General features: G+C 39.4%; 1 protein-coding gene across 1 annotated transcript in view; it reads right to left on the reverse strand.

Annotated features, from left to right (window-relative positions):
* Positions 1-18,366, reverse strand: part of ATG2B (autophagy related 2B) — a 64,498-nt gene that overhangs the window by 29,957 nt on the left and 16,175 nt on the right. Inside the window, exons 9-19 of the mRNA XM_063118016.1 lie at positions 17,264-17,418; positions 15,443-15,554; positions 13,492-13,753; positions 11,745-11,895; positions 9,642-9,737; positions 9,364-9,552; positions 5,731-6,004; positions 5,149-5,251; positions 4,080-4,275; positions 1,679-1,821; positions 257-414 (exon numbers count right to left, since the gene is read on the reverse strand). Of these exons, the coding sequence (XP_062974086.1) occupies positions 257-414; positions 1,679-1,821; positions 4,080-4,275; positions 5,149-5,251; positions 5,731-6,004; positions 9,364-9,552; positions 9,642-9,737; positions 11,745-11,895; positions 13,492-13,753; positions 15,443-15,554; positions 17,264-17,418 (1,839 nt within the window). The remainder of the gene's footprint in view (positions 1-256; positions 415-1,678; positions 1,822-4,079; positions 4,276-5,148; positions 5,252-5,730; positions 6,005-9,363; positions 9,553-9,641; positions 9,738-11,744; positions 11,896-13,491; positions 13,754-15,442; positions 15,555-17,263; positions 17,419-18,366) is intronic.

Raw genomic sequence — 18,366 nt, forward strand, 5'->3', positions numbered from 1 at the left:
ATGTGCCCTTTGGGGGAGCAAGGGCATTATCCAATGGTATTCCTACACAGAGTAGACCCATTGAAGTGGATGGGCATGTTACAAAAGGCTTCCATAAGATACTGCCTTAAGTAACTCCTTTAAGTATAGTATTTTCTTTTATCAATTTAGCAGCTTCTGCTGATTTAGATACACTACCACATACATATATCACCAAATTTTTGGAGTCTCATATCTTTAACACATACATTGTAGCAGAGTTATACAGAGTTATTACCATAGTGAATAGTAGATTTGAATTGGTTAAAACTGTCTTTGCTAAAAGTATTGATGAGCTGGCTGGCCACTGAAAGTCCAACACCATAAGAAATATTTTCAAATGTTTCTACAGGAGACGGGGCTGTTGGTTCCCACAATAATAAGTCATTACTGATCCTAGAAAGAAAAGAAAGAAAAATACCAATATTAGTCATCTGAACATCGAAAAACTTTTGTGGGGAAATAAATCACAACAGCAAGGTCAGGCCCTTGATGTGAAAAAAATGCATCATTAACATAGTCAAGCATTACTGAGTTGGGTTTAGACTTGACCCTCTGCCATGAGAAGTGCTCATTCCATTGGCAGAGGGAACTGGGATCCTGCAGAGCCTCTCCACGGGAGGAAGGGAAGTTTTCAAAATATGGCACCACTACACCTAAGGGTGACCACATTGCACCAGTTTTAAATCTCTTCACTGGCTACCAATTAGTTTCCAGGTGAAGTATAAAGTGCTGGTTATCACCTTTAAAGCCCTACATTGTTTGGGTGCAGGCTACCTGCAGGATCACCTTCTCCTCCCATACAATCCGCCCCACACACTCAGGTCCTCTGGGAAGAACTTCCTTCAGCCATCAAAAACAAGGCTGACAACTTTTATCCAGACGACCTTTTCTTCTGCTGCTCCCAGTTTGTGGAATGGTTTGCTGGGAGAGATTCCTCAACTTAACAGTCTTCCGGAATTTAAGAAAGCCATAAAGACTGCTCTCTTCTGGCAGGCCTACCCAGTTGAATTTTAAGATGCCTTTTTAATAATGTGCTGCTTTTAATAATGTACTAGTTTTAAATGTTTTAATTAGTTATATTTTATGGTGTATGCATTTGTGTTGTACCCTGCCTCGATCCAGAGGGAGAGGCGGGTAACAAATTATTATTATTGCCAATTTTTTCTTACCCCTGCATACTTCCGCAACACCCCACACACTATTCCAGAGGGCCTCCACCCCTCCAGAGCACATTTTGGGGGCTACAGAAGTGGGGAGAGGGGGGATTAGCCTCTCCCTGGCTTCCGCACAGAGGATCATCCTGTTTGCAGAGTTCCACTTCATGCAACTCTGGATCCAACCCATTGTTTTTTATTAGTCAATTAGTAAAAAAAAAGTCTAGAATATTGCACACATCTAAAAGCACAAAGTTTGGTGTCATGAAGGTCCCACCAATGATTGTGTGTCATATTCAACTGGGGGAGAAGAAAACAGATTTTCAGCCCCTGAAAATCTGCTTCAGTGGGTTGGGGATCCTTTGGAGCAGTGTGGGAAGTAGCACAGTAGGGGAGGAGGAGCTGTAAGGTGGAAATATCCCCATCGCTTCCATTCACAGAAAGCCTCCAATGGATCCAAGCCATAGTTTATACTATCCATGAAGACTAGTGTTTATACTTGCCTATTGTAAAGCTTCTCATAAAATTTTTTGCTCGGTAACGTTAAATACACATTTGGTAACATGAGTTCCAGCACATAATGAGAGTTGCCGATTGCTTTATCCTGAAACTCAGTCATCTCCATTGCATCTCCCGGCATCACCATCTAGAAATAGAACAACATCTCAGTTGGACTGAATAAAATACAAAAGAGAAATGTTCTTCATTAAATCAGAGCCACAAATACAAACGTGAAATCCATATTCGGCTTTAGCATGACACCCTTCATGAAGCATTCTAGGCATACCTTGAAAATAAGTCCACAGTTCCTATCAATTTAAAACTGTTAAATATTTACCACAGAAATACTGCTTTGATGCCTCTCAAGCAATGTACACATTTGAGATGCCACTCTTCATCTGAAGATCTGAAGCCCTTGTTGTTGTTATTAACAGTTTTAGCTTCTTCTTCTTCTTCTTCTTCTTCTTCTTCTTTCGTTTTTCAATATTGCACTCCCCCTCCCCTTCTTGCTTGTCCCTGCCCTGCAATCTCTCCCCTTCAGATCCCCCACACTTTTCATATAGTCCAGTTCTTAATGAGTAAAAGTTTCATGTTTAAAATAAAAGGGTTGTCTTAAGCATGCTCTTTGCTGGCTTGCACTTGTTTTGTGGTAGATCAAATTATTCAGCATATAATTCAAGAATATTTCCCAGATTAATTGCAATTTATTTTTTTAGTAACTCAGCATACTATGCCTTTTCATGGGCCCCTAAGAGCAATAGATCTTGAATCAATTGTTTACACTTGGGGCTTTAATTGCTTTCTAGCGTTGTAGAATAATACACTTAGCTGTTAGTGTGGCCTTACTAGACCACATCGCATGTCTCCCTAAGGCCTGAGCATCTTTTACACAGAGTTTTCCAGGACTAGAAAGGCGTCGTTATTGGGTAACACCATAACATATGCATCAGATTAGCTTGCAGACTGTTATACCTCCAACACTTATCCTCCTGTGAGATGACCAGGCATTTGAACTGTTCTGGAATTTTAATGTGCCCCGTATAAGATCTTTTGCTGTATAAGCTGCTACTTTTAAGAGGAAATTTGGCCAAAGCTAAGGCAATCAATTTTAGTAATTGATCAGAGAATCTACTGCTTGGATACAGAAAGTAATCATGCCAACCTGTGGACTACCAAGATACATGCAGTCCACCAGCCCTGTACTGTAATCTGCCAGGTGTTTGACCACTTTTATTTTTGCATTCCTAGCCAGAAAAGTACAAGCTTTTCTTGAGGTTAAGTTGAATGCCATATAACCATTCTATTGGGGGTTTTGTTGTTCTTCTTCTTATTGCATTACGTTTTGTGTTTTACTTTTGTTGTACACCACCTTGGGAGGTTTACCTTAAAAGGCAGCTTACAAACTGTTTAAAGAAACAGTTAAAAAAAAAGAAGAAATAATATGGCCATGACCTATTTTCAGCTTGGCAATTCAGTAAGTTGTATAGGCCTCCTTTTGGAAATGGCTGGCGATCATTTGTTGTGACCAGACCAACTAATCATCATAAATTGAACTTTCATAGACACTGAGCACCTTATGGTTGTTAATGATTGGTTGAGACGATCATATCAATTGGACAGAAGCCATTTCTCAAAGACATATTTATTTTGTAGGCAGAACATTCCTAATCCTTAGATCTACCTAGGGATGAAATGAGATCCACGGCATACTTAAGGACCCAAACTGGGATACTGCAACAGGAACATAGCTGATGGTAGCTTTCCACTGGCAGAACTGGGCCACCAAGGCAGAAAGAACATCCCCGACACACTAACACTGGCAGAAATTCTCTCTGCCAGTGGCAGGTTGTTTCCATCCCAATCTCATTACATCCCTAACAGGGCTGGCACGGCTGATCCCACTGCCACCATCACCACCCACCGCCACCCCATCACTTTCAGGAGAGGGGGATTTAAAACAAAGGGTCTGGCGGGCTGAAAAGCTTAGCAAATTCTCTCTCTCTCACTCACTCTCTCTCTCTCACACACACACCCCTTCTGCTCTTACTGGCATTTGCTGGCCGAGCTTCAGATGAGGCAGTAGATCTGCCGCTGAATTTATCCATGATGCCACTTGGGGTTACACTGTCGGAATGAAACCTGCACAGCAGCTGCCTTTCAGCACATAAATGGAACGGCAGGAAGCAGCCCCAACATTCCAAAGCTGACAGCTGGCTCTGCTCGCGGCGTAACCTGCTCTAATCTCACAACTGCTGCTGTCAGGTACATGGGTGAGTGGGTGGAGGCTAGCACATAATGAAGCCATTTCACACATGGGCTACGAGAACTCAGTTCAGTTCAGGAACCAGAGGCCCCAAATGAGCGCCGTATGGACTAGCCCTAAATATGAACACTTGTGCTTACCTCTTCATTCTCAAACATGACCCTGCGTGAGGAAAAGGGAGATGGCTCTGGTCTTCTAAGGTCACACACATCCTTTAGGGAATGACATCCGCCCTCCTCTTCCTCTTGAAAATGACCATCAATTTCCTCTTCATCCTCAGGAGCTATCCTTTCCAGAATGGAGTGTACCGCAAGCGGGTTTATTTTTAGTACAATCCTAATATTCAAACAAGTGGAGGAAACAGAGGCTGTTACACACATTTCGTGGAAATGAGAAGTACTTGTAAAAGGTTCTACAACATCCACGTCAAACACACACAAAAATATATTTACGTTTTATATACCTTTATACTCATATACTTCCTCTAAATTATGGGATATTCGAGTCAAGCATGAGTAGCCATCTGCCTTTCAGCCCTTCTGCATCCTGGCTGAAGAAGATCTGTCTACCAGGCAGCACTAATCCACCACAGTTAAAGTGATTATAAAAGTGATATTAAGAATTTCTTAAAAAAACTGATAATGGTGGCAAGAGTAACTTTAGATATGTAAGTCAATAGCCCAAAATCAGTACCAATATTGGGCAAAAGGCGGAATAATAATAATAATAATAACTATAGTGGTTATCATCAAGGCTGAGATCGTGCTCCATTTATAAGACCTCCTCCTCTTCTGGTACTGTTGTTGAGCGTTCTCAGTTCATCCCTGACACTTCACATGCTTTCCAAAGTAGAAAAAGGAATCACATCTAAGCCATAACTAAAGGACAAAAAAAGACCACCACTTTCAGAGGCCGTTCCCAATATCAAGAATACTTAATTTACTTATGATCCAAAAGGAGAGGCGGGTAAGAAATAAATTTAATAATAATAATAATAATAATAATAATAATAATAATAATAATAATAATAATTTTTCCCCCTGCCAGCATGCCCTGGATTATATTAATCTCTGCTCTAAAAATACACTTTCCCCATAAAAGAACAGTATAAGAAGCAAGATATTTGAAGAGCAGTAATACCATGGACAATGTCTGACCATAGATCAAAATTCTAAGAATGAAGGTGGAAGACCAAATATCTTGTTTTACCGTGGCCAGTCAAAGTTGTCTGAGGAAATCATCTCTCCAACTACACCACTGGAAACTTGAAAGAACTGAACAGCCGATTCCTCCTTGCTTTCTTCAAACGATCCTATGATGATGCAAAGAAGATCATGTTGTATGTGCCTGCGATTAACTGTGTAGCCACAGTACAGTACGAGCAGTTTAAACTATTTTAAAATTATTTTATCAGTCTTTGCATTCAGCAGTGACCCCAAAACAGTCCCTTTGAAACCATTTTCCCCTTCCATGAGTCAGAACGGAAGTAGCTACTCCTTAGCTATGAAAATAATTTAGCTGGTGAACTACTTTATATATCAAAAGTTACAGACCATGATCAATCAAGAACAAAGATCTGAAGCCACCTTGTACTAGGTGCAAATTTATTTAAAGTTGTTGTAAGCAACTTACTTACATAAAGGGCAATATGCATGAAAATTCTGTTTGATGGAAGCTTTAATAGAAACTGGGTAAATAAACAAGTACCATCTATTAATAAGTCTCTCCTATTTTCTGGGATCAACACAGTTACAACCATTATTATAAGCTACCATTAATTCTTTATCTTACCAGTTAGTTCTTTAAAAGTGAGCTCTAATTTAACTTGTTCCAGAGTTGGGCCTCCTGTAAACTCAGTTTTGAATTCTATATCTGCAAATTCTAACTGAAGAATTTCCTTCTGAAGTGATTTCTTAAACCAAGGTCCTCGTTCTGGGTCTGATCGTAGGTCAGGTATTGGGAAGCGAACTGAAAGCTTCAAAGCTGGCGCAGTCACTTGGACCGATACTTTGCAATTTGCAGGAGTACGTGAATCATCCAGAAAAACTTCAGCAAACGCCTTATGCTAAACAATTGCAAAGCAAGAAGTAAAAGGATTTTAGAACAAACAAATTCTGAGGGTAGAGGGGGGAAATTAACTGAAATGAGTTCATTGTAGTGGACAAGAGTCAAAATTGTTTATTATCTCTTATGACTGATACAAATTAGTTGCTAAAACAAATACATCAAGAAAATACAATCTCACCCATTGCAACTTTTATCAAAATTTACAGGAGTGTTCCAATAGGAGCCCCCTTACTGCTTTTGCACCCTACTACAGATACAATGCAGAAGACATTAGTTGGTGGCCAAACAAGGTAGCTTTAGAAAAGGTCTCTTTAACATTTGATTCACTAAACCAAGTACAATCCACTACTCATTTACAAAGGCCCATTAAGGCCTCAATAAGCTTCCTGTACTTGCTGCCTACCTGGGACAGTAAGAACACTTCAGGACACAAAAGTCATACAACTCACAACATTCCCCAGCCAACATTCCTGGCTAGGAAATGCTGGGAGTTGTAGGACTTTTCTAGTCTAAACATGAATGGGATTGCGCCCTAAATTGCTGCAACCATCTCTTGGCCTCCCCCACCAGATGTACCAAGCACAACCCTCCACTTCAGTAAGCTGGGACACCTTTAAAAGAAAATTGTTGGGCACTATTCTTGGTATTTAAAAAACAAACTAAGTCTTATTCCATCTCCAATAGCAGTGCTTTCTCCTCATGAGTTATAGTACAAAAGACTGAAGGCTGGTCAGAATCCCAAGTGGTGGTGACCCCGTTCAGAAGACACCTTAAACCACAGCTTTAACCATGGTGAAGAAAGCAAAAGGCCTTATTCACCATGATTAAAACCATGGTTTAAGGTGTCTCCTGAAAACAGCCTGGCTTTCTGGCTTAACCACCATGGTTAAAGACATGATTTAAGGCAGTGGTTCCCAAACCTTTTCAGGTAACAGCCCCCTTGGTTCACAAACTCATGCCCAGTGCCCCCTGCGTGCGGCCCCTTTAAATGGGAAGCACCCGCCGCAGGCTTGATGAGAGAGGGAGGGAAAAGAGAGCGAATGCCTCTGTTTTGCAGTCAGCGTGGCAGGGCACACCAAGCAGAGTATGTCTCTTCATTACGTTTTGTTGCTTTTGAAACATTTCAATTCACCGTTAAATGTGAACCGCCCAGAGAGCTTCGGCTATTGGGTGGTATAAAAATGTAATAAATAAATAAATAAATAATGTCCCCCAATGCAATCCCACCACCCCCTTTGGGAACCACTGGTTTAAGGTGTCTTCTGAATGGACCTGGTATCTCCCTGCTATAGTGTCCCACACTCACCCTGGCCACATCTAGAATGGCTCTGGAAATCCTGCAGCCCTTAGCAGAAACTTTTACAGGGATCCAAATGCTACAGACGGTATGTTTTTTTAAAAAAATGTGAATATAAACAAAACAGAACAAAAAAAAAATGAAAAAGAAAAACAACCAAAAACACACAAAAAATTACATATATAGGAATATCATTTTTTTCATCAGGTATACCATTCATTAAAAAAGGGGGAGAGAGACTTATTCATAGGTTCCAAGAAAAGCAGACCATATAGCCATGTTTTATCCATTCCCAAGTTGTGTCTATATAACACCTGTTCAAATGTTGATAACATTGTTAAGTCCTCAATCCACTGCATTATGGGAGGTGAGCATTTGTCCTTCCAATATGATAGTATAAGTCTTTTAGCTGTTGTAAGGGCTATGAAAATCATAAGGGTATGTAAAAGCTCTTCGGATTTCAGTTGATATAACTTATTTGAAAATATAGAAAGGTTTAGTGATTTTTTTTATATTTTGTTATATATCTGGTGCATTTTAACAGTGCATGTTGTTCAGTTTATGAAAATGAACAAGTCAAAAAATGAAGGAGCAATATCCTGTCTGATACTAGTGCTAACGTAAATTATGTTGTACTAGTGTAAGCTAGCTCTAGCACAACAGCCACAGCATTCATTGGCACAGCATTTTTTCCAGAAAAAAGTGTCACAAACATAATTTCTTTTGTGCTAGAGACAGCGCATACTAGTGCAATGCAATTTGCACTAGTGTCAGATAGGACACTGCCCATAGTTTGTATCAAATAGTTGTTCAACCTCAAGCCTGGTTCACATTACAGGTCAAATGCTTCACCTCACCTTCCAACTCGTCCTCACCTTCCAACTCACCTTCCACCTCACCTTCATCGTCGTTTGAAACTTAATATGGCAAAGACTGAATTGCTTGTTTTTCCTCCTAAACCTTCTCCTCATCTCTCATTCTCTCTTACTGTCAATGATGTTACGCTTACTCCGGTCAAGGAAGCTCGTAGCCTTGGCTTTATATTTGACTCCTCGCTCTCCTTTATTCCTCATATTGAGGCAGTAGCTAAATCTTGTCGTTTTTTCCTGTATAATATTGCCAGGATTCGATCATTTTTGTCTGTCTCTTCTGCCAAGACGCTTGTTCATGCGCTGGTTATTTCACGGTTGGACTACTGCAACCTTCTTCTCTCTGGCTTTCCTTCTTCTCACATCAGTCCGTTGGTTTCTGTTCACCACTCTGCCGCAAAGATCATCTTCTTGGCTCGCCGCTCTGACCATGTTACTCCGCTTCTGAAATCTCTTCATTGGCTTCCAATTCACTTCAGAATCCAATATAAACTTCTCCTGTTAACCTTCAAAGCTTTTCACGGTCTAGCTCCTTCCTATCTCTCCTCTCTCATCTCACACTATTGCCCCGCTCGTGCTCTTCGCTCCTCTGATGCCATGTTTCTCGCCTGCCCAAGGGCCTCTACTTCCCTTGCTCGGCTTCGTCCATTTTCTTCTGCTGCCCCTTACGCCTGGAACGCTCTTCCAGAACATTTGAGAACTACAAGTTCAATCGCAGCTTTTAAAGCTCAACTAAAAACTTTTCTTTTTCCTAAAGCTTTTAAAACTTGATGTTGTGCGGACTTTATTCTGTTAGTTTTACCCTACCCTGTGCCTGCTTACCCTACCCTGTGCCTGTTGGCATTCTCTTCCCCTCCTTATTGTTTTACTATGATTTTATTAGATTGTAAGCCTATGCGGCAGGGCCTTGCTATTTACTGTTTTACTCTGTTCAGCACCATGTACATTGATGGTGCTATATAAATAAATAATAATAATAATAATAATAACTCTTTTCAAAGGACACGTATTCAGTAATCCAGTGTCAAGTTATTAGCTGTGATGAAATGATGCAATTACATAAACATGTGAACCATCTAGAAAGAGTATCAGTACAGAAAAGCTGCAACAAAGCAAACCTTTTCGTCTTGTTTTCTGTCTGTGATGAAAATATTACCAGTATGCAAAACAACAGTATTATTATCTACTTACCAGGCTAATATGTTTGTTGTATGAGGTGTACATGTGTGATGCCATCATCTCTACTGTGGTTAACTTTTGTGGCTGAAGCAATGAATTTAGTCTGTCCACAATGCTGATATCCAATTCACAAAATGCTGGGCTCAGCTTGATTTGTAAATCTGCTTTCTGGGGAACAGAGCTCAGTCTCCCTTGGCTACCCTGTTGCAAAAATACACCAAAATTATTATTTTTTCTACACAGCTACATAAAACCTAGTATAAAAGTGTATTTAATCTTTTCAAACCTACCTGAGGCCCTTTGTTATCCGAGTGCTTGTAATGGAGGTGAAGGCACGGAAGAGGGTGCAACATGTTTGCTTGTTTTTCAGAGTTAAACATTAGCAGCTTAAAAAAAAAGTAGTAAAACTATTAAAAGACATAATTAAGAGTGAGAAATATATTTGCTAAATAAGGACCTCTGCTTTAATTTCTTTTCCCATCAGATGATAATTGGCCAAGCAACAGGCAAATCCATCAAACAGACCTTTGGGGTGTCCTCCCCGCTGCCAATTTTATGCACTGTCTAGGTAAACTTGCAACACTGATATCCCCAAGATACTACCTCTCTTTACACTCAAAATGATGGATAATTTGGAGTCTCAGGAAATTTAAAGGAAGAGGAATTACTCCAGCAAAACCAGAGCTCTTCTGACGATGTCCTGATCAGCAGGGCTAGGAAAGCCCTGGCTAACATGGAATAATACTGGAATACAATGCGCCAGGGATTTCTTTTATCACTAATGGCATCACTGAGGGCAAGAAGCATGACCTCTTCCTTTCAAAGTACTATGGATGAAAATATATATCATTTTCAGCTGAGATGGGAAGTCCTGTTGGTCTGGAGTGCTTCTTCAACCATTCATTCATTATCGGAATGTGGGCTGACCACAAATTGAACAAACATGTACCTACTTACAGGAACAAAGTGCACAAATTACAAAACTTTGTGATGTGTCCTGTATTACATGTAACACTGTAAACGTCTTTCATCTCAGAACCAGATAGCCAAATGTGAAATTCAATTTCCAATCTAAATAGCTAAAGTTGCCCAAAAAATCCAGTTATCTCAAAAAAGTAATCATTCCTGTGCACATATACCCAAAGAACTTAATATACTTATAAGCAAATATTCTTAAAATAGTGTTATTACATAGTTAAGGATTAAATCCAACATCTCGCTAGCAGACTTCGCTAGCGTGATGGGACTTTCTTTTTCTCTCCTCCCCCAGCAGCACTCCGCATAGAGATGTAAAATTTCTGGAAATTTTGTGGCCATGGGGAAAAAACCATTTTTTATTATTCTGGGAAGTGTTGGAAATTTTGGGGAAAATTGAAAAATAAGCAATACTATTGATTTATTTTTAGCACTCTTTGCAGATCTTATGTCACTTTCATTGCTTTAGGAAAGCTTTCCCCAACCCGATGCCCTCCAGAAATTTTGGACTTCAGCTCCCATCAGCCTCAGGAACATGACTAGTGGTCAAGAATACTGGGCACTGCAGTTCAAACATCCAGAGGGTACCAGGTTAGGGAGAGCTGCTTTAGGAACATAAAGTAGCCTTTCTATTCCTAAAGTTATTTTATGTAGAATTTAGTCACCAAATTATTATTATATTTTAAAACTTTTAAAAGTAAACTCAGTAAAATTTTACGTATTGTTTGAATAGATTAGAACTACACTAAATGATTGCTACAGCATCAGAAACACAGGACTCTATAAAACAAAACCCAAACAGTCAAGAATGCACATTTACTATCAAGAACGCATAAGGGTGTCTCTACTCACATGTTAAGAAACTTGAGCGTAAAGGCCTATCAGTAAAATACACTACAGATGAATAATTTTAATGAGGAACGAAAGAAAGAACTATGATTGGAATCTTACAGAGAGGATTAAAAACATTTCCCCCATGGCTTCATTATTTCTAGACATTTTACATCTCTGGTCTTTCTCTAAACGTCTTATTGCAGTTTTTAGAAGTCATGGGGGGGGGACTGAGTAACAATATATAAATACTTTGTCTTCAATTCTAAATGAAAATATTTCATAATCCAAAGCTGTTCAATTTTGGGGGAGAAACAAAAACGGTCCCTTGGGAAGAAACGGGGGGAAACATGGTTTTTCTACAAATGTTTCTGGGCTTTCCCCAGGCCTTTACATCTTTGTGCTCTGGAGGGTTTCCCAGCCCTCCTGAGCAACCCCTGAGGGTGTGCAGGGAGGCAATGGGAAATCGCCCCTCCCAGTTCTGCTGACAACTGCTTCCCTAAGTGGAACAGCAATTCTGGATCCACCCATAAGAGTTCTCTCAATGCATTTCAACTGCTTACATTAACTAGGCATATAAATTTTACCTCTGTATAGTGAGGTATTTTAGAATGAGAGTCTGTAGAAAAAAGACATTCCAGAAGTTCCATTTGTCCAATAGATAAATCTGTACTCAAACAACGGGAAGCCGATCGCTGTCTTTGTTCATAGGACACTTTGATGCCTGTACCTATGAATCTATGGTGAGAAACTAAAGGTGTAAAATGTGCAGAAACGGAACACCTGAAATCACTTAAAATTGTGTAGAAATACATCAGATAATATAATTTCAAATATCAATGGAACAAAATAAGGATTAAAAAAGACAAATTGTGCTATGCTATGCGAACACGTTACTCCTTGGTTCATTACAGAACACACAAACATAGGCTAGGTATACCATAAAGCAAAGGTAAGCAACCTGGTGCCCGCCAGATGTTCCGGATATTTGTCCACCAAAGAAAACTTTCCATACTTCCTGACCATTGGCCACACTGGCTAGGGTTTTTGGGAGTTATCATCCAAAATCTCTGGAGGACATCAGGTTGCAGGGATATGGCTTTCTGGCTGCCCTAGATACTGTATCGTATTTTATTCTCTAACTAATGTTAGATGGTAGAATGTGATTTCCAAGGCAGCCAGAAAGAAGGAGGCACACAAAGACAACGGCCGCATTCAGATGACACAATAGCCAACCCTGTGGGCATAGTCCACTCCACGGAGTCCACAGGGTTGACTATTCATCTCTTCCCCCCACCCACCCCGCCCTCTTTACCGAATGGCAGCGCTGGTTCCCCCTTACCATATCAGGGTGCTGCCATTCTGTGAAGAGGGGCAGAGGGGAGGGGAGAGACGCCACTTGTTGCTGCGGCAACGGCCACAGCGTGTCTTCCGCCACAGCCGCCACCACAGCAAGAAGGAGGCAGGGGAGCGATATGTGATTTCATTAATGTATTTTGATTTTACTTGTAAACTGGCTGGGAGGGATTTGTTTCCTTAAAGAAAGAATATTAATATAATAACGTTATGTAATACTGCCCCTACTTGTGTTACGTACTCTTTCGCATTCCAAACAAATGTCCTCAGTCTTTACCAACACAAGAAGATTTCTGTAATTCAGTGCAGCAATTTCCCAAAACAGTATTGACATAAACCAGGTGTTCCTTGCATATAAGACAGCTCTGATGCACAGGCAAAACTACATGGTAAGCTACATAGGGTTGTTATCATGGGTGCTTGCAGAGGGGCTTACCATGAACACCCAAACCGAAAGCACTTTTTCCGTCATGGGTTGCGTTTCTCAAACAAGCCACCCTGAGAACCCATAGCTTGTAATAGTGTTGTTTAGGGTTGCTTGTTGTGAAGTCTGAACTCGTCAGGGCAATTTTATCATGGCTTGTCGGGAAAGGATAGAGCCACCCGACAAGAGCAGCAAAAACTCCTACCACTCCCCATAATCACAGTAGTGCTGCCACCATTCTCCCTCATCACATCTCAGCACCCTCTGCCGCAGGATGGATTTTTAATATATATTTTTCATAGAAATCTTGAAGAAAGGACACCAGAGCGTCCTGAACGCAATCACAATTTTAAAAAAGACAAAAGAGAACGGTCCTGCACAAGTGTGCTGGAGGGAATGTCCGCTGCTAGGAATTTTGCATATGGTTTCCCCCTCTGTTTTACTGTTCTGCCTTGAAATGTGAGCATTCCAGTGCTCTGCCTCACTTGCCTGCCTCGAAATTTGTATATCTCTACGCACTTAGTGCCCCCTCAAATGAGTTAGAAAAATTGTACCTAAGATGGTCATGTGAACAAGCCTTTGCAAATACTTCCCGGAGGGACAGAAAATCTTCCGTTGGAAACTGAACCAGATCAACCCTTTCTATCCGGGTAAAAAAATCCTGTGCCATTGGTGTCAATGGACTAGCATTTAGTGACGTTTCAGGTGGTGGTAAAGGATCAATATGAAGCACGGAGACTGAGAAAGCACCCACTGCTAGCCTAAAAAGAAGTTCAGGCCTAGATTCGTCCACTGAGACAGATCTGGATGGAAGAGCTGAAATGAGATAAGAGTTAATGCTAAGTAATTTTCATAGTATGTCTTTATAAATACACAGCATGCCATCAAAACCATTTTAATTAATACAAAAGTAGAAAATTCTATGAAGATGCTATTATACAATTTCAGCCATATATCTGTTTAACTAATAAATGTTCTTATTTACTGAAATCTATTTTGGTGAAAATAATTTCTGTTTACAGAAATATTACTGCCCTACATAAGGTAGATTTCTAATATGCCCAGCTCTCCTCACAGGGCTCATCTACACCAAGCAGGATATTGCACTATGAAAGCGGTATGTAAAAGGCTGGAGCCACACCTCTGCTTTATAGCAGTATTGAAGTGCACTGACAACTGTTGGGGCCCACTGACACATACCATATAATACTTTCATACCACTTTCATAGTGTTAGATCCTGCTTGGTGTAGATGTGTCATGGGCCCCAACAGTTGTCAGTGCACTTCAGTACCACAATAAAGCAGTAGTGTAGATCCTGTAGTGCACTGCAATACCACTATAAAGCAGTAATGTGGCTCCTGCCTTTTATGTACCGCTTTCATACTTCTTCCATAGTGGAATATCCTGCTTGGTGTAGATGAGCCCCATGATAAAAAAAGGAGCTTATTTAGCTAAAAGTTTCATTCACTTATTTATTACATTTTTATACTGCCCATTAGATTTATTTATTTATTTACTATACCGCCCAATAGCTGGAGCCCTCTGGGCAGTTCACAATTACTGAAAGTCATGTTATTTTTCATACATAGGTTCTATTTTTTCCCTATCCTGTGTTTGAGACACAATGAAGACACTGAAACAATTAAAAACCTAGCAGTAGCATAGTGTAGCAGAAGGTGTGTGTGTCTTTGATCCAAATACAGCACAAAGATCCATAGGTTACTTTGGAACAATCAGTCTCTATCTGACTAATCTACCTCACATGGTTGTTTTGAGGATACAGTGGGTGTGGGGAACACAAGAACCATTTATTCCACCCGAGCTCCTTGGTACAACCAGATAAAATAATAATAATAATAACAGAAGGACATACGTAAACAAAGGGCAACATTTTAATAATATATTAGTTTTAAATGTTTTAATCAAGTATATGTATTTCATGGTGTTTGCATTTGTGTTGTACTCTGCCTCGATCCAGAGGGAGAGGCGGGTAACAAACAAACAAACAAATAAATATATTATTATTATTATTAACTCATGAATTACATAATGAATATTGTTACCTATGAAATAAACACATAAATATGAAACTACTTAACTTCTAGATATGTAACTGATCTAATGGCATGAACACGCTGGTATCAGCAAGTCCCTACTGGTCAGATGTAGTTGACAGAGGCCTGTGATATTATTCGTTACTAATACTCAAAATCATGATTCAGATTTTAACATCATGAGACTGCCTTAGAAATCACAAGACTGTAGAAGAAAACCTGTAACATTAATACTGGTTTTCAGTTTAAAATTACTGTATAAGACATATTGCCCACAAAATCACTTTCTCTTTTTAAACCAGAGCCATGGTTGTTCCTCAGATACCACATGAGAACCGCATGAAAAACAGCAAGAAAAGACCATTGTGTGATATTGAATTCTACGCTGTGTTAAGAAAAAGGCTGAACAGCACAACATGCTGAGAAAACAATTCCCCCTTATTTACTTACAAGTCCTTCGTAATGGAGTCTGGTGAACTACACTGGGTGTAAATGATGAACCTCTTACTTGTGGTGGTTCTGGCTTGTTTTGATCAAGATAATCTCCCCACACTGGTTGCTGCTAAAATAAAAATACAGCCACTGTTGTGTAACACATAACATCAACATAATATAAAAGATTAAGATCTCTTTGGCATGCATTGACTTGTCATGTTATTGTTATGGTGAGCCCATCAACAGTGGCTTGGTTTTGTGGTTTTGGTATTTCCATGTGTGTTTGTTTATTTAAAAGCCTAGACACTGCTACCACCCACAGGTGGCTACATTTGGCCCATAGGAGAAATAGTTATTTTGCCCTTTCTTATTAGTATTTATATAGTGCCATCAATGTGCATGGTGCTTTACAAAAGGGATGGGTCCTACCCCAAGGACCTTACTGTCCAAATTTAACATAGAATAAACTGAGGAAGGTGAGGAAAATAGAGCCAGGGATAAACAAGGTAAGGATGTGCAATAAATTAAGTTACATAAACTCAGGCTCAGTTACAGCAGGGCATGGGAACTAGGGATTTGTGGCCAAGCCTTGACAGAAAAGGTAGTTTTACAACTGTAGAGGTGAAGATGCCAGCCCTTACTATGATGTGATAATCTTCTGCTTTATCTAAAGTACTGGGTGCACATATGGAATAGAAGAACACACATCGTGACACTAAAAACAACGTCTGGGATTAAGTAAAATTGATATTATATAAAGGGAGGCTAGCAGCTTGTCTAAAAAAACCCACGTTGTGTATAATTTGTAAATACTTAGCAAACTTCAAAGCCATGTACATTTTGAGCTAAACTTTAGGGTTTAAAGTTTTTGATAGCTGGGTATACACGATTTACCTTACATGAACATATAAAATAGATCACACATGAAACTGATTCTATCACCAAACAAAAATATTTGGCCAGTATAGAAATGAAACAAACAAACAAACATATATTCCAGAAGACTGGAAATATGAAACCTTTGAGATTTGGGGGTGGATATTAACTGGCCATTAACATATGCACTGCATTTCTGTTCAAACAGTTAACATACTTATATGCCCCATTACAAGGTTCATATACAACTGCAACAGTATAGGTTAGCCATCACATGGCCTGTGGGCTGCATTTGGCCAAAGTTTCCCCCCCCCCCCGCAAACCCTTGCAGAAGAGTTTTGCTTCTTCCTAAATAAATAGATGTTGCCTCCTTCATCTGCGTGATGACCAACTAAGATCTCATACAAAGGCAGCTAGAATATCTCCATTGGTGGGGGAGGGGGACAAGTTGGTTTTGTTCTAACAGTGTGTCATTAAATATAGGTCTTGTCAGTAACTGCAATTTTGCTCAGCTGTAAAGCAAGTTTTTCTGCTGTAATTCCTTGGTAGCAACATCAAAGTCTCAACCCACTAGTACTGGGCATATAATTGCCACAGAAAATTGCATTAGAGCCACAGTGAATTATGTCTAGCCCCCCAAGCCAAAGATGGAATGACTCAATCCACTGGTAGTGCCTTCACTCAGATACTGCTAATTTAACATCCCCCCATGACTTAGTGATATATCAGTTTAAGGGCTTGAAACTGAATCTCAACATTAGAATTACAATTAGAAGATTGTAAGCCTATGCGGCAGGGTCTTGCTATTTACTGTTTTACTCTGTACAGCACCATGTACATTGATGGTGCTATATAAATAAATAAATAAATAAATAATAATAATAGAATACACACACACCCCTCGTTACTCAATACACACACACCCCTCGTTACTCAAAGACAAAACACTTAAGAACATACCACTGCAGCACCAAGAGGAGATCCTGCGGGAGTAGTAGTATATGTACTAGATAAAGTAAGATCTAAATCCATAGTTGGTGGGTCTCCAAGAGGTGGCAGAGAGGAAAGACTGTGAGACATCTCCATGTCTGCCATTGAAAAGAAAACTTCTTCTTCTAAGAAAACAACATAGATCTTCTATGGTTTGTTTGCAATGAAAACAATTTCAAGTACACAAAAGTCAACCATTATTTTAGGAAATCCCAATAGGTCATATGACTAACCAGCAGTATATTGACTATGATTATGAAATATCTTGTGTGAAGATTCAATCAAGGAACCAAAATTTACTAAAATAAGTACAAGTGTTGCATAATACAGGAGTGAGGGGGATATGCATCGCCATTACATCCAAAGACAGTTGTAACAACTAACCATGGTTAAGTCTGGCTTAGGAAGAACATGAAGAATTTATGCATGATAGAGTAATCAAAACACTATTTTGTTTACTGCTTGCAGTTTATGTTTCTTTGAATTATTCTTTTTAGGCATTTTGAGCTGTACAAGAGACAAAGTAGGATAAAAACTTTAAAATAAATACATAATCCAACGGCCAGCTCACAGTCCCTTAAGGCAGCCGTCTGTATGCACTGGTTTATAGTTTATACGTTTCACATACTTTTTATGAGATTTACATAAATCTACATGTCAAACAGTTGAATGCAACAGTGATTAAATTAATTTTCTGTGTCCATTCATCCATCAAGTTGATTTTTTAAAACTGGTTTGTGTGTGTGTGTGTTTTTTTAGAGAATATGCATATTTGACCTAGGATTCAAAATATATAGGAAATCAAATATTTGCATGAACTCATTTGCAGGGATGTTACAGTGACAACAAGGGCAATCATTTTGGGGTTTGTTGCAATAGCTTTTGCCTGTATTTTAATCCTTCAAATGAACTAATTGTTCAGTTTATTCAGTTTATATACATAATACAAGATGCAATCCTGCTGCAGTTGAGCATTTTCTGTATTTTTTATTTCAATTTGAAAAGCTAAGCATGTTTAACTCTCACTGAATTAAAAATATTTGCTTTCATACTCAAAATTGCCACCTTTTAGG

The sequence above is a fragment of the Elgaria multicarinata genome, chromosome 2 (genome assembly GCF_023053635.1).
Source record: "Elgaria multicarinata webbii isolate HBS135686 ecotype San Diego chromosome 2, rElgMul1.1.pri, whole genome shotgun sequence".
Classification (NCBI taxonomy): Eukaryota; Metazoa; Chordata; class Lepidosauria; order Squamata; family Anguidae; genus Elgaria; species Elgaria multicarinata.